Source organism: Thunnus albacares, chromosome 22 (genome assembly GCF_914725855.1).
Source record: "Thunnus albacares chromosome 22, fThuAlb1.1, whole genome shotgun sequence".
In the NCBI taxonomy this organism is placed as follows: domain Eukaryota; kingdom Metazoa; phylum Chordata; class Actinopteri; order Scombriformes; family Scombridae; genus Thunnus; species Thunnus albacares.
Window position 1 is genome coordinate 1,947,557 of NC_058127.1, and position 17,578 is coordinate 1,965,134.

The following is a 17,578-nucleotide window of genomic DNA, read 5'->3' on the forward strand; positions in this document are numbered from 1 at the left end:
CCCCCCCCCCCCCCCCCCCCCCCCCCCCGCACCCCCCCCCCCCCACCCCCCACTCACTCATAATCCAGGCAGAAAGCCAACACTCAATAGACTTAAAAGCTCCACTTGTTCATGTTATGAGTGGTAACACTGATCTAAGAGATAAACTACACACACACTTTTTCCTAAACATGACATTTCCTAAAATCTCCTCAAACTCTTTAAACACGATGATGTTGCCCAAATGTAATATTTCAGTGTGTTTATATTACTATATTACTGACTTTAAAATGTTAGAAAGATTTTTCATTTTCCAAATCTTCAACATTACCTGAAACAATGTTTTGGCTTCAAGTTTAAGAAAAAAAGACTAAAATGAGTAACATAGTAAAGATGTTACAGAATGTCTCAGTTGAACTTTGTATTAAAAATGACGTCAGCTGTTATTTTGAGCCAAACAAATTTGAGATTAAGTCACATTTTGTGTTTCTCGACTGATCCTGATTGTTTGAGACATGCGACGTGATAAAAACAAACTGTTCACAGCGTTAAAAACATTTCACAGGCGGCTATAACTCAGGACAGTTGACATTATTTTAGATTTCTGGTTCGCCCCAAAAATGGCCCTTTTTTTCACGGAGGTGCAACGACCAGCACAAGCAGCTCTGACTGGTTTATTCCTGACCCTGAAGCTGTGCCTCTGTGGTATTTTGGTGCACAGGTGGGAGCAGAGGAGCGGACAGGTGGGAGGTTCATTCAAATGAAGCAGCGCAAAGACAGTTGTTGTATTTTGGTCTATAAAAAATTACATATAAAAGTTCATCTCCATTCATTATGCAAAGTAGCCCCACAGTGTTATATTTGATGTTTTATTGTTCTACAACATGCATTCAAAGGGATTTAATGTGACTTTTTTCACACTGATCAACAGTTAAAGATCTTTATACTGTAATTCAAAGTGAAAACAGACAAAATTTAATTCATTTCAAATATAAAATACATCATCTTCATTTAAAAAGTGACTAAAGCTGTCAAATAAACATAGTGGAAAGTACAATATTTCCCTCTGAAATGTAGTGGAGTGGAAGTATAAAGTAACATCAAATGGAAATACCTCGAATTCAGTAAATGTACATTTTTACCTTCTGCTTTGTATTGTACCAATAATTTCTACAATATTATGTTCGTACATCACTTTGTAAACAGTTTTTAAAAATGCTATACAAATAAACGTTACCTTTGTTGCAGGACTTGTTATTGTTCTAGTCAGGACTTTTTTCCACCACTAGAGGGCATCATCTTCCCGCCTTCTGCTGACCTTCCACAGGACGCTTGTTTGTCTTCCTGAGTGTGATGTGACTCTGCATCAACATAAAGACAATAAATCACCTAATGAGTCCAGGCCGGCTTGTTTTTCTCTGTGTGACCTCACCGTACAACACAAATGTTCTCTGCACATTCACACACTTTGCGTGATATTTTAAATTCTTTCTGAACATTATGTCACAAGCTCTGAATCTCTTTGACACTAATTAACTAAAGATAGTTTAATCGAGCATCATGACCCCCTCTTACTGAATGTCAAACAACAGCCGATCTGGCAAAACGTGGGCCTCGCTCTGAAATAAATTGGGGTTAAAAACAGGCTTAAACTGTACTGTGTGTCCAGGTTAATCCTCTCATCTCACTCTCAGAAGGTAATTATTATTATTGGTATTGTTTCCCAAAACTGTTTCTTAAAGTTGCTTCTACTGATATTTTTTTTCAGATAACAAACAGATAAACACAATTAAGGAAAACAATTTGGGACATATTCTGCTTTTTGTGATTTTCTCTTATTTATATCCTGCTATGATGTCAGATGTTAAACATGGTCAAAACTTAAGGTGAACGTATGTAGAAATGCCGCCTGCAAGACAAAATCCAGGGCTTCAGTATGGTGGTCGACAAGGGCAAACGCGCTGCAACTTAAGAAAACATGCAAATAGACAAAACACAAGCAAATTAAGAAAACATCTTCATCGATTTGACAACACGTTTAGAAAAGAGTGCACATGGACCATCAAAAAAGTGTAACACCAAAAAGAGATAAAAAACAATATTCAATAGCCCCTAAACCTTTTTTACAAACTAAGTGTTGTAGTATAACCAACAGCAGACCATTGATGTGTGAAGGGATTTTCAGGACTATATAAGAGTGAAGTGAAGTTATTGAAAAAGTTTCCCTTTTCAGTGTTTCACTTTTTAGATGGTCCCTGCACACACTTCTAAATGTGTTATGAGCAGTGAAAGAGGTTTTCCTCACTGTAATCATTCCTCCTGTTCATACTGGATATTAAAAGATCCTTCAAATGTGTTTTCAATGTAAGTGATGGAGGCCAAAATCCACAGTGTGTCCACACAGTCATTTAAAAGTAGATGTGAAGCTTATATTCAGCTTCAGCAGTCTGAGTTAGTCACATCAAGTGGATATCTGACACATTTACAGTCTTTTTAGCATCAAATTCCCTCTTTGTGTTTCCTCGGACAGTGTTTCCCTGTTGAGCTGCAGGTGGAAGTATAGTAACAAAAAGAGGGACTTTGGCACTAAAAAGACTGTAACGTTGAAAGATATCTACTTGATTTGACTCATTTGGATGCTTCATGAAGCTTCAGATAAACTTTTAAATACATTTTTGTCCCTTATCACTTACCATGTAAGTGCATTATGAAGGGGTCGTTTAAAAGTCAGTATGAACAGGATGAATGATTACTCTACACTCCCTACACTGGCTCACAGACATCCTGACCTGACCATGATGACACAGCTTGATAATGTCACCAACTTCCCACAACAAAGTTCTGACTGGCCTGGTTGTTTCTCCAATAAGAGAAAGCTGGGTGACCCTAAAGGAAGTAAGATACCTTCCTCTTAGGGACCCCAGAGGGAGTGAAGGACATCCATCATGGGGATCATATAAGAACCCCTCCTGGGGAGTCGAAAGAAGTGAGATACCTCTTTCTTGGTGACCTTGAAGTAAGTGGGGTACCTTCCTTTTGGGGACCCTAAAAAATGATATACAGCCCTCTTGGGGAACCCAAATGAAGTAAGGTGCATCCCTCATGAGGATGCTGAAGAAGCCCTTTTGGGGACTCAAAGAATGTAAGGTACCTCCTTCTTGGGGACCCTAAAGTAAGTGAAGGACATCCCTCTTGGGGACCCTGAAGGAAGTAAGGTAGTTTCCTCTTGGGGACCCTATAAGAAGTTACACAATTCTCTCCTGGGGAACCCAAAGACAGTGATGTAGCCCCCTCCTAGGGATGCTGCACTCCTCCCATTTGCTCATATACCTGGAATCCCCAGGAGGGATGTCTGCAGTTGGAACCCTTGTCAATCTGTCTGACACAGCTTGAACATCACCAACTTCCCACCCACACAGGCTCTAACAAGCCCAAATATTTCTCCAATGAGGGAAGGCCACAAATCCCTGGCTCTGGGGGGCCTTAAAGGAGGGCAAGGACAGTTAATTTGTATATCACGTTTAATACACAAAGGCAACTCAAAGCATTTGAAATGCAAGGAAGTGAGGTACCTCCTTTGTGGGGACCCCAAAGGAAGTGATACACTTCCCTTCTGAGGACCCCTAGGAAGCAGTGTACGTGCCTTCTAGGAATGCTGCTCTCTTCTCATTGGCTCACAGATCTGGAATCCCCAAGAGGGACGTCTGACACAGCTTGATAATATCAGTAACTCTAGTCAGATCCAAGGCTCAGATTGGCCCAGTGTTTTTGAACCACTGAGATCATTGTAGATGTGGGCAGTAATTCAGAGGTCTGCAACCAGACACACACTCCCAGGTGCTCTGTGTTACATGACACAATTTGACTTGAATACTCATCTCTGTGTTTATAAGTCAATTGAATATTATCACATGTTTTAAATGCACCACAGTCAAATATTGGTACATTGTTGACACCAAGTAAGTGAATGTGACTATTTTTGAGCTGTGGACAGTATATTAGGGCAGATTATATTCATCCAGGACAAAACCAGGATAATTCATCCAGCCCCCTAAAATAAAATAAAATAGATATAATTTGGTAGGAATAGTGTTCCAAATCAGCAGTCACAGATGTGATTAAAATATCACAACCATGATTCAGCTGATTCAGTGTGATTACGCATCTTTTTGTTGAGTTTTTCTAATCTTATCAAATGTCATCTTTATGGACTTTATGGAGAGAAACCCACAGGAGGACTGGAGTGAGGGGAAGTTCCAGGATACCACCACCAGTACTAGTATTGTGAGACACACACGCACACAATTGCTTACCCTCATTGCAAGACAGAAAAAAAAAACACACGGGGGTTAGTAAAGCACAGCGAAACAACATGCAATAGAAAACCCAAGAAGCAGAAGGAAAACCTTCACCCAGTGGCCAACTACCTGCGAGAGTATAGCAACCCAACTGTCCTGTTACCAGCGAAAGACAAGAAACTTCAGCGATAAAAAATCTCCCCACCTGTTACACACAACAGTTGGTTTCCAAGAAAACAAAACAGAAACAAAACAGAGATAAAACGACGTAAACCCCCTCCTTTACAATGAGCAACCTATAGTCATTTGCAGGCTACTACTTTTTTTACCAAAAATAAGCAGAAGTATATCAACGATAACCCAAAATAAGGAGGCAAGTAAGACAAATCTTTCAAATAAGAATTTACCAAAATCAAAAAAGTGGCAGCAGGGCTCCTCCTAATAAGGCAAAAACACAATATTAAAAAATACTTAATATTTACAACCATGAGTTGACACCAGCTAGACGACTATACTACACAACCTTCACCAAGTACAGCAAACTAGGTCACACAGGAAGCCAACACCATGTTCCTCATTCCTATTATGAGAAGTGTACATTATTTCACACATATGAGAACAACTATGATTAGGAACATCAGAGAAAGGCACCTTAGAGCTGCAAGTTACAGAGATCGAACAGCCAGCCCTGGTGTGGTCATCAACGCTACCTCCAGCTGGCTGCAAACAGTGCCTGCAAAAATGCCGGGGAAATACTTAAAACATGCACAGATAACATGCACAAGGAAGACAGGTAAGGCGGATACCATAACCTGATGTTCATCACCCTCAACAGCAATACCGAGGTCAAGTAAACGTGAGGCAAAACCTCCCTCCTAGACCCACATGGCCCCTTTTGAAGGGACTGTTTAACCAGGAAGTGGACAAATGTCTCCTGTTCTCAGTCAGAGTGATTATCAGATGGGGCAACACCCACAAGAGCTCACTCATTACATAATGATATGATTGTTTTCAAATTGTTGTAAGTCAGTTGTAAATATGTGTTTTTGAGTATGTTTTTGTTGTGCAATAGCTACATATATTAGTTCATACAGCATACACAATAACTGATGCAAAACAGATTGGTTTTATAGTAAATGCTGGGGGTGTTTTATCATTTCTGGGTGGCGAGGGGAGGCCTCATGGTTGACCCGGTGCTCTGATCCGCCTGTGGAACAATAATGGGAAAAATACATTTGCCTGCTGCAATTTCACATAAAAAGTATCATAAAATCTGGTTTTGAAACATGCAAATACCCACACAAACCTGCAAAGACAAAGTTGCTGGCAGTGTTTTACTGATCTATATCATGATTTTATAAACTACAAACAATATAGTCTTAGTCTAAGTGAAGTGGGTGGGGACAGGGGGAAGGTCGACCAATCAAAGCAGAGGGTTTTCTACACTATTTCCCAGGTTTGGAGGGCCACTGCAAGGCTTTTTAATGTCAAACATCTGCTGATTAAAGCAAATGAATAAACCACAAATAGCAGATCCTGGCAGGACTGTTGTTACAGTGGATGATGTAAACTGAGATGTTCAAACCCACAATAGCTCAGTTGAAGTTGGACATCTCAGTGCTTCCAAATACACATTTTATTGTGGTATTTACGAGACGTATGATGTGTATTACTGTTGAATTATTTGGTACTGTGCAGCAGCAGCATTGTGTTTCCACTTAAGGCAAATTTCCCTCTGGGACAATAAAGCTCTAACTTATCTTATCTTACTAAATGTAGACTAATTAAAATAAACATGTATGAAATTATACATAAGACATGGAAAATGTTATTTCTTGGATAAATACATCATCCAGAATATTTAAATCTGATATTATATTTTGTGCACTTTCGGAGGAAAATCAGTTTTGGAGAATTTTTTTGCCTTATAAACAACAATTACAGTACAGGAGTTAATAATGAAAATAAACAATATTAAATAAATGAAAATATATAAAACATATATTGGTCTTCAATTCAAATTCTTTTGCAAAAATTCATATGTTTGATGACTTTGTGTAGTTTTTTTTAATTTTACGAGAGTTTTTTCAAAAGGTCAAAAAGTCGACTTTCACAGACAAAATAAAGGCGTCATAACCCACGTGACCATGTACCCATCAGATCTGCGCATGCCCATTGCCCACTGAGGAAATTTCCTCTACGGGTTTGCATGAGTGGTATGTAAACGTTACCGTACCTGGTCCCAAACTAAAGATGCAAACTGTCACGCGACGCATGATGAATATCTGCGCCTCTCGGCTTCCATAGAAGCGAACCTGCGTCCGCGGCAGTTAGTTTGACTCGCTGTCACAATGATCACCAGGTTTATCTTCTTCTGCTGCTGTTTTGCGCCGTTTTTCCTCGAAGTCATTCATCCGGTTGCAGGTCAGTGTGTTTGAAATGCGCATGTGTTAAATATGGATGTGCTGAGGCTGAAATATATCTGCTATTACACAGAATAACAGTAACAACAGGTTAACCAAACTCCGTTGAAAAGTCAGCTGTTTATATCTCAAACGCGTACTAACACATGCACCTGTTGACGTAAAAGTTACGTCTATTTGACGTAGGAGGGCGAACTCTTTGACTCTTTGATATATATATATATATATATATATATATATATATATATATATATATATATATACAACAACTTTGTTGAGATTTCGTTAAAGTGTCACTCTGTTGATATAATTTGTATCCCGAATCAAGTAGAAGATTGTGTTAAATGCTGTAATGTAAAAGTTTATGTTGCACCACAAAGCAACCAGTATTAAATGTCAGATTAATGTAGTTTGGAGTATAGCTGTTGTTTATTATAGATATGACTCTCTGTATGATACTACAAACAGCCTTGTCATTGTAACAGAGCACATGCCAAGAGTCGGTGATGAAAAACATATTTTCCAAAAATAAGCAGATGACAGCGGTGTATGGTAGCTGAGGGATGAAGTAACGTTACAGACTGCAAAGTCAGAACATCAGCGACTGTGTTGGTATTTCTTCATAATACTCTCTGCCAGAGAGTTCCCATAAAGGCACGTGTGACGTGATGAAACTGGTTATATGTTCACTTAGTATATATGTTCTGCTTTCACTGTGATGTAGTCTCGGAGTCCTTTTGTGCAACTATGAAGGTAAACTGTAAAGACTGATAATTATACCTTGAGGTGGAGGGACAGTTTTTTATTTGATTTGATGTATTGATTGGGACAGTATGCAGTTTTAAACATTAAAGATGCACCAGAGTTAGCTCGAAGCTAACTTGCATCCCCCACAAGCAAAACATACAACAGCACAGCAACAAACACTACAAAGCATAAAAACCCCACACACACTGAACACACCATCCACGCCTTTACCAACTTGTATGTCAACGGTGTCATGGCTCGTGTCAGTCAGATGTATTTGTCTTTTTATTGTCTGTGTATTTGTCAGGTGACTTATATTGACTTTTTTGGTTTCACTGGAGTGTAGTTTTATATTTCACAGCAGGGCTCAGACAATAAATGCATCAAAAAGAAAGTTTACCGGCATCTACTTTGATGCTCAGTTTATCATTTCAGTCATTTGTAAAGCAAAAAAATGCCAAAATATTTACTGTTTCCAGCTTCTCAAATATGAGGATTTGCTGGTGTTTGTTGTCATGTGATTATAAACTGAATAAACTCAGATCTTGGACTGTTGGTCTAAGACAACAAGCGAATTAAAGATGTCACCTCGGGCATTTTTGCACTATTGTCTGACCTTAAATTGCCAAATACTTAAACAATACAATAGTGAACAGTCTGATTGGTTATTAGGGCTGAGAAATATATAACGATATTATATCGATATCGTGATATGGCATAAGTGTCGTCTTTTCCTGGTTTATAAGGCTGTATTACAGTAAAGTGATGTAATTTTACCTACTTGGTTGTTATATCCACATTACTGATGATTATTATTTATAATATATTGTGAAAGCACCAATAGACATCCCTGCAATGTTGTCGCAATATCGAAATATTCGATCAAAAATATCATCATGATCAGCCCCGTTGGTTATCGTCTTTTTTTTCCCAGGTAAGCCCCTGCCGTCAGGCTCACACGTGGAAGTCTTTGCCATCGTCCACCATAACGTCTCTCTCCCGTGTCGCCTCACAACGCCTGTCCACTTGTCACGTGTCAAGGCGTTGGAGTGGTTGCGTGTAGATACCAAGTTGACGGTTCATGTCCTCCGCGACGGAGAAGAACTTGAGAGGGAGAAAGCGGCAGAGTACAGCGGGAGGACGGCCGTCACGGAAGACGGATCTTTGACGCTGTTCGGCGTCACGTGGCGGGACAACGGCACGTACAGGTACACGATGGGATGTCCTGTATGTTTCTGACAAATCTCATGCAGACTGAAACCAACAGAGAGCTGAACTACTAACAAGTATTGTGATAAATCTTATTCCTCCATTGTTGTCCAAAAACAATTAAAATAGTCCCCAACGAACACAATGTCTCCTCCAGTTGGTTTGATGACAAACTGCTTTACGGTGTCCAGCTGTTTTAGGAAATGACTGAATCTTTTCTAAACATGAAATTAAACCAGTAGGAACCAACGAGCAAATTCTGTCAAACCATCCAGACCCTGATACATCAATCTGGCTTCAATCAGTCATCATAGTTTCATTACAGTTTAATTAGTAGATGACAACTCACCGTCAGTATTCAGTACTGCTCTCCATGGAGTCTTATATATATGGTGTATATATCTTGTCCTCTTTATTGTGTCGCTTTGAATAAAAGCTTCTGCCGAATATAACAAATATAAACTGTAGATATATTTTAAACAAACGATAAAACAAGCCTCTACTAAGAGGAAGGAAGCTCTGAATAGTTTCTTTTCGCTCAGTTAGAAATGTAAAAAGTGTAATTTTCTCACTCCGTTGGGAGATTTTCTGACTATATGAATGCAAATAAAATTTGGAAGGCGGAGTGCATGTTTGGTGATATGTTAAAAATCTCTTTGTCTAACCAGTCTGGTCTTCATTCTTCTTGTTTATGATCGTAATGAAGGTGTGTCCTTCTGAGAGGACGAGAGACGGAAGAAGTGTTTGTCTCTCTCATTGTTGGTAAGTTGAAAATATTATAACATCTGAAAATGTCCAGAATGATTAATGTTGCCTTAAAAATACAGAAAATAATAACAAACTGTAACAGTGAATTATCTTTAAGAAGATGCTAAAAGTATATAAATATGCATGTTGTGTTGGTGTTACTGTCTCCAGCTGAGGTTTCTGAGGTCGCCATGATTGTGCGGCTGACTTCAGCTGGCGAGTTGTTTATTTACTGTGAGTCTGGTGGCTGGAGACGAGAGCCGCTGATTTCTCTGCAGGACGCTAGAAGAAACGTCCTCGCTGCTGAGACGCGTTCATCAGTCGGACCCGACAACCTTTACTCTGTCACAGCGCGCATAGACGCAGCAGCAGTTGGAGGTAATTTAAAGGACATATAATGGAATATATTTGCATGATTTACAGTTAAAAACTCCTTATTTATCTTCTACTGGTCCTTTATGCAGCCCCTCAGTTCAGCCTCTGTCTGAAACAGGCCGTTTTAGCTTCCTGTCTCTTTAAGGCCCCGCCTCCTGATGAGTCCACTCTGTTCTGATTGGTCAGCTTCAGGAAGCTTCCTCCGGCTCCGGAGGCTACAAACAAACTATAGTATCAGACTGTAAAAAATAATGGATGAAGCCACCTTGACGTCACCCATTGGTGTGAGTTTGCATTTTGACTGTCGCCATCTTGGATTTTTGGAGCCAGAAGTGACCATATATGGACAAGAGGGTGGAGCTGAAGCTGCTAGCTTGGTTTTCACAGTGCCTTTACAGTCTATGGTTAACTATGATAATGTTAATGCTAATATTCGCTAGCGAAAAACAGGCTTAAAACCATTAAAACAAAATGTCCTTACCAGAAAAACTGCACATCTGACTCTTTAGAGGGTTTTTCAGTACATCCAAACACTGAACAAGACTTTTTTAGGCGACCAGAATGTTACACTTAACTTTCATGAACTGAAAACACACTGAAATAGCGACGGCTACGGCTATACTCTGTGTATCTGGGGTTATGCCATGGTTACGTTACCTAACCAATGTTGTCCCAATGGTAACTGCGTGCCTGTGACGGCACCCACACAGCTTTAGTTTTAACACTTCTTGTCCGAACAGGAAACGGGACTTTAATCTGCAGAGTGGAAATATCTGGAACGAGCCTGGTGAACGAGAACAAGATTTATATCACAGGTAAAAAAACACAACTCTCAATAACCTTTTGATATGGCGGACGCACAGACACATAACTGCAATATACAGCCAATCAGATGCCGTTTCTGTATCTATACAGATTTATGACCACATTTTTTCTTAATGTAGGTGAGCGTGACATCTTTTGACTGCGACGTTTCTTTTTATTTCGCAGATGAGTTTAATCCTCAGAAGGCAGGACCCGACTGTATTCTGCCCTGGACGCTGCTCTTCATGGTCCTGGTTTGCGTCATCTTCGTCGTGGCCGCGTTCGTGTTGCAACGGCGGGCAGCGTGCCTCGACAGACTCCGTTTACCTGAGGGAGGAGAACAAGGTGATCTTTGTTTTTATTTCACATTTCACTCAGAAAGTCTTACTCATATTAATCTGATAGAGTTCAACAGTTTAATCTGTTTTTTAACGTCATGTTATTACATTTTTCTTACAATAATTTGCTTGGATAGCACAGAATGTGTCCATATTTGTCTTATACTGTATATGTTACTGGATGAAATCATTATTATAGAATTTAATTGTTAATTTTAGTTATTATCATGATGATTAAAGTGTTGTCTCTGTTCTTTCCTCAGAAAAACAACCTCTTGCAGGTAAGTCCTCACCTCAAAGACTGAACAAGAACATCATCAGCAGAAAACGAGTGTTACGGAAACACAGTTAAACACTGTTTCCTATCAGGATTTCATGTAAATACTGTGAAGGCTCCTTTTAAACCAGAACTTAGGCAGGCACGTTCAGAAATATATATAAATCCATCATAAACAACGTTGCTTCTGCTTCTTCCAGTTTAGGGAACATCAATAAATTGTAGTGTCTACCAATAGCCTGCATATGAGGCGTTTAGGGAACATCAATAAATTGTAGTGTCTACCAATAGCCTGCATATGAGGCGTTTAGGGAACATCTGTAAATTGTAGCGTCTACCAATAGCCTGCATGTGAGGCGTTTAGGGAACATCTGTAAATTGTAGCGTCTACCGATAGCCTGCATGTGAGGCATTAAGGGGACCTGCAAAACTCTCTCTAGGTATTGAGAAATCAGCCTGTTTTGAACGGGCACTAGTGGACAACTAATCGACTAATTGTTGCAGCTCTAGTTCAGTAAAATCTCCCAGTGATGTAAATACTGTTGGTGAGTTTCTGTGAATCAAAGGTCTGTAAGAGTGATGTCACTTCCAGGAAAATAACTTCACCAGAGTAGTCAGAGTAGAAACAGAACCAACAGTAGAGCTCAGAACTGACCAGAACGACGTCTTTACTGTCATTAGAAGTGATGAGACGGTGCTGAACAGGTGTGATTGTTTCTGTGTGTTTCAGAGAACGGAGACATCAAACAAATGCAGACAAACGGACCTTCTGAGAACATGAGTATATAATTATTATTATTATTGTTGTTATTACTATAATTATAAGTATATAATATTCATTTTTTTTTTACAATAATTTGCTCCTAAACTGCTGTTTTCTGTTTTGTTTTTGCAGGTAAAGACATATACACAGGTAAACACAGGTCCTTTTAAACCAGAGATCAAAACAGTTCAGTTTGGACTTGAAACTAATGATTATTTTTGATTATTTTCTTGATTAATCGATTATTTCGGTTCAGAAAACGGTGAAAAATGTGCATCAGTGTTTCTCAAAAGTCCAAGACGACATCCTCAAACGTCTTGTTTTGCCCAAAACTCAAAGATATTCAGTTAACTGTCATAGAGACTAAAGAAACCAGAAAATATTCACATTTAAGAAGCTGGAACCAGAGAGCAGCTCTAGTTCAGCAAAATCTTCCAGTGATGTAAATACTGTTGGTGAGTTTCTGTGATATTAAGGTCTATTATTAAGTGATGAGACGGTGCTGAACAGGTGTGATCTGTGTGTTTCAGAGTACGGAGACATCACCAAAGTGGACACAACAGGAGCTTCTGAGAACACAATCAGAGTAAACCTGCTGTCCGACAGAGGTCAGTTCACCCAAACAGGAGGCTTTTTATGTACTCAAGACTTCTCCTCCATGTTGACGTGAAGACCCGAGGTTTTAATTTAGTTCTGGGTGCGTATTTTTCCAAGAAATAGCACTGAAAGTGAACCTAAAGCTACAATCAGACAGGATAAAGGTCACAGGGAGGTTGGGAATAAAACAGTATTTTAACCCCCGGGGGAATGCTGAGGATCTGAGTCTGCGTTTATCAAGCTGCACAGAGCAGGAAATCAGTCCCAACAGGCTGGACTTTCTCAGGAATTTTGGTCCTTTTTAGGAGGAGGAATAAAATCAGTTTATCAGTTTTCTTAGGAAGTAAAGCCTGTAACAGCCTGTATTTAGGCTCGTTCCAGAGAAGTCCTGGCCTGTTCAATCAGAGGGAAGTCATGATGACATTGAGCTTATTAAAAGCTCATCTTGACAAAATCAAACTTTTCTTGTGACTGACTTTGTGCTTTGCACCAACAAACAACTTCTTACTGCCACGTTCACCTGGACGCCACCTACCTGATGGTCATAAAGGATATTTATGACCTCATAATTAAGATGAAATAATTGATCTTATGTTGGGTTCTTATACTTCTGGAGACTGAGCCTGTTGTACTACTACTACTACTACTACTATTATTACTACCATTATTACTATTACTACTACTACTATTATTACTGTTACTACTATTACTATTACTACTATTATTACTATTACTACTACTACTATTACTATTATTATTACTATTACTACTACTATTATACTACTATATCACTATTACTACTACTATATTACTATTATTATTATTACTGCTACTACTATTACTATTACTAGTACTACTACTACTATTATTACTACTACAATTATTATTACTACTATTATTACTATTACTGCTACTACCACTACTACTATTATTACTATTACTACTACTATATTACTATTACTGTTATTACTGCTACTATTATTACTAGTACTACTACTATTATTACTACAACTATTATTATTACTACTATTATTACTATTACTACTGTTACTACTATTACTATTACTATTACTACTACTACTACTATTATTACTACTATTATTACTATTACTACTGTTATTACTATTACTATTACTACTGTTACTACTATTACTATTACTATTACTACTACTACTACTATTATTGCTATTACTACTACTATTATTACTACTATTATTACTATTACTACTGTTACTACTATTACTATTACTACTACTACTATTATTATTGCTATTACTACTACTACTACTACTACTACTACTACTACTACTACTATTATTACTATTACTACTGTTACTACTATTACTATTACTATTACTACTACTACTATTATTATTGCTATTACTACTACTACTACTACTACTATTATTGCTATTACTACTGTTACTACTATTACTATTACTACTACTACTATTATTACTATTACTACTGTTACTACTATTACTATTATTACTATTACTTCTACTACTTCTACTACTTTCACAGTTGCATGTCTGACTCTTCTTCAGGTCTGACCGGCGTTGAAGCTTCCGAGATTCTGGCAGCGAGAGACCGAGAGGAGATGAAGAAGTACAAAGACGACATCATCAGTGTAGGAAAAATGTACGTACGACAACAACTCAAACCTGCTGCATTTAAATAAGAACGTTCACAGCGAGGGCCGTGTCATTTCAGTGACTTTCTGCAGAACCGGAAGGTGCTGACGTTTCAGTATTCAGGGGTCCGTTTCACAAAGCAGGTTCAACAAACTCTGAGTCTAATCCTGAACTCTGAGTTGATCTACTCTGAGATAAGAAACTCAGAGTTTCCGGTTCCAGAACAGCTGATTTGAGTCAGTTTATTCAACTCGGAGTAGTTTCACCTGGAGTTAAGCGCGTGCACCACAACTATAAAAAGCCAGACTTCTAATATACTGACTCTGATTTTTTAAATGATTTTTTTAAATGACAGACGGCAGAACTAGGCTACGCCAAAACTCGCCTGCTGCCTGAATGAATGAGGAAATCAAATGGAGTGTGTGGCTCTGAAAGAGGGCGGAGACTGAGAGAAACTCGAGGTTCATTGAGAAAAACCTGGTCCCGACCAGGTTAGGTTCATAGAGTCTGTTACTACGGTAACTGACCGAGAGCTTAAGTTACCCCTCTCTGTGAAACAGGCTAGAGTTATCCCTCTTTCTCTGGTTTGAGTTACCTCCCTTTTTGAAACGGAAAACTCAGAGTTTCCCTCATTTCAGGGTTAACAAACTCTGAGTTTTCACTAAACCCGCTTTGTGAAATGGACCCCAGTTCAACTAGAGGTCATGTTTGTGGTCGTCTTGTGTCTCTGTAGCCTTTTATGCATCATTTTTTTGGTAGTTTTTTTGCATCTTTGTGGGTTTTTATGTCTCTGTAGTTTTTAGCATCTTTGTACTTGTTTTGGGGCACTTTTTAAAGATTCTTTTTGGGCATTTTTGCCTTTATTGACAGTCCGACAGGTGTAGAGAGAGAGCTGACGTTGATGTGGGCGCCACCAGCTTGTGGTATTTTAATGAGACAGATACCTATATATCTCATCATACTGTATCTCAGAATCTCATTCTCAGGCAGTATCTTGAGTATGTAAGTATATAAATATAAGTAGCCTGATCAGGACTGTCCTAACGATATAGTTTCATTAATTATTGCCGAGGTCAATTAAACACTATTAAAGTGACGTTGGCTGTTTTCTCCTGCAGACTCAAAGTCCACCCAGCTCTGATCGCTGCCATCATCTCCAGACAGTCTCGGGCTGGAATCCAACTAAAACCTAACGGCTTCGGACAGAGCGACCCGAACTGCTTCGGCCTCATGCAGGTGTGTCTGTGTTGATTCTTAGTGTTGTTGTTTTTAATGATAGAACCACTTTTCCACCGTGTGATTCATCACATCTTGTTATATTCTGTCACATTCGGCCACAGCATCATTCTTATCTTCTAAATTGTGTGAAGGTCTCCTTCCTAGATAAGATGTTGATGGAGCCGGTGTTCATGTTTCCTAACAGCCTTGTTGCTCATCATGTGAACATCATGAGGAATAAGTTAAAAAAATGAAGCTGAGCTGCTTGTTTTGTTGTACTTTATTAGAAGGTAACTGAATTTCAAAACATTGTGATATTGTACAATTATTTTAATGAATATTTTGTGATAAAATGTGTAAAACTTAGAAATTAAATGACTTGATCAGATATTAAATTTCAGGACAAACATCGTTTAATGAATGATAATGACTGAAAATTTGACTTTCAACCATTGATGTTAAATTTGTCTACAGTGTTTTAAACCATTGAAAAGGGATTATGATTAGATGATTAACATTTCATTACCTCCTAGTCATATTTCAAATCCACGTTTCAGGTGTGTGCCTTGTGTCGCCGGTCTGTCTGACGTTGTGCATGATGGTTGGGGGCTGTTAGACTCAGACTGAGAACAATCTCCCAGCTTTTATTGTTAAAACTGGATGGAAACATTTAGAGAGTTAAAAAAAAAACCAATCCAGAGTCTTTAGGCCCTTCATTTTAGGGCGGTAACATGCAGTTCACTACAAAGGAGAATGGAGAGGAGAGCATCATTTCCAATAAGGCATGTCCTTGACGAAATGTAAGTTTGATAGCGGCTGAGAGCTTTTAGAAATCAATCAGCAGGCGGATCTCCGTCTGTCTGGCGTCTCAAGACTACGGTAAATAAAATGAAAACATCTAGTTTTGGGGTAATGAAACAGGACTTTGTGTCTCTTTGGTGCAGATCAGTCGCCATTACCACGCAGTGAAAGGCAACCCATGCAGTAGGGATCACCTGGACCAAGGCGTCACCTTCTTCATCCAGCTCATCAAGACCATGCAGAGGACGAAGAAGGACTGGAGCAAAGAACAGCAGCTCAAAGGTCAAAACGTAGACGACTGCTACCTTGTTTCCTCACTTGTCATTTGTTGAATTGTTCAGAAAATCGTGAACAGTTCAAGTTGCACATGATTCTTTGTAATGATTGTTATTGTTAAACTAATTAAACAGTTTGATTCTTCCTGTCAGTCGCCATAAACACTTCAGTCCTTGCAGAGATACTCTGAAGCTACTTAACTTCTGGTCACATATTTGATAAATCAATCCTTCAAATGTGTAATTTGTGTCTTAAATTATGAACGATTCCTCCAATTATTAAGTTTGTTTGACCCGTTTGGTTCCAGATTTGGTTTTGACAGCTTTGGGAAAGAAAATCAAGTGTTAGTGCAACTTCGACAGACTAGATGTGACTGTAGAGCTGCAACAATTAATCACTTAATCAATTGACAGAATATTAATCAGCTGTACTGTTTTGACTGCTGTTTAAGAAACATTTAAAGAATTTTGTCCAAATTTCTCAAATTTGGGTTTTGAGCTCGTGATTGGTCAACAAGGACTCCGAGAACATCTGATCTGCATTTTATAAATCAAACAATTGATGGATAAATCGGATCAGATTAATTGATGATGAAAATAATCGTTAGTTGCTTCCAGAAAAATATATACTGTCTGGAAGTTGACCTAAGCATTCTGGGAAATGTAGGAAATCAGTAAATAAACATAGTATATATAAAAATATATACAAAGTTTCATTTATAGATGCCACATGTCCTCCTATAATAACATTTCTCTCTCTCTCCAGGAGCGTTGGCGTGCTACATAGCAGGTGAGGAGAGAGTCATTCCTCTGGAGAGATATGAGGACGTGGACAGCGTGACGCCGTACGGCGACTTCGCCAACGACGTGATCGCCAGAGCGCAGTGGTTCGCCCGCGAGCTCTTCTGAATGTCAGATCATTTCCCCTTTTTTTGTTTGTGTTTAACTGCAAGAGGATGAATGAATGAATTCATAGGAAAACAGAACAGCAGTGTTATTTTTAACTGTATGTTGTTGGTTTTTGTTTATGTTGCTACTTATGTTTCACAGTTTGAAAAAAAAAACATCAGTATTCACTCAGTTAAAACACTGT

At 38.7% G+C, this 17,578-nt stretch overlaps 2 protein-coding genes and 1 long non-coding RNA gene across 3 annotated transcripts in view; 1 reads left to right on the top strand and 2 right to left on the bottom strand.

Annotated features, from left to right (window-relative positions):
- The window catches only part of LOC122974207 (Fc receptor-like protein 5), a 310,470-nt gene that overhangs the window by 197,052 nt on the left and 95,840 nt on the right, over window positions 1-17,578 (bottom strand). The gene's annotated exons all lie outside the window — the stretch shown is intronic.
- LOC122974346 lies at window positions 72-6,614 on the bottom strand. The gene is made up of 3 exons (XR_006400357.1): window positions 6,514-6,614; window positions 1,217-1,340; window positions 72-679 (listed from the first exon to the last, which is right to left on the bottom strand). It is a non-coding gene; the product is annotated as an uncharacterized LOC122974346 (long non-coding RNA).
- On the top strand, window positions 6,444-17,481 carry LOC122974129 (butyrophilin subfamily 3 member A2-like). Its single transcript, XM_044342042.1, has 14 exons — window positions 6,444-6,701; window positions 8,382-8,655; window positions 9,363-9,418; window positions 9,575-9,781; window positions 10,519-10,593; window positions 10,769-10,927; window positions 11,184-11,201; window positions 11,928-11,978; window positions 12,093-12,110; window positions 12,491-12,568; window positions 14,105-14,198; window positions 15,310-15,427; window positions 16,354-16,492; window positions 17,252-17,481. The coding sequence occupies exons 1-14, from the start codon at window positions 6,629-6,631 to the stop codon at window positions 17,392-17,394; spliced, it is 1,503 nt and encodes a 500-aa protein (XP_044197977.1). The 5' UTR covers window positions 6,444-6,628; the 3' UTR covers window positions 17,395-17,481.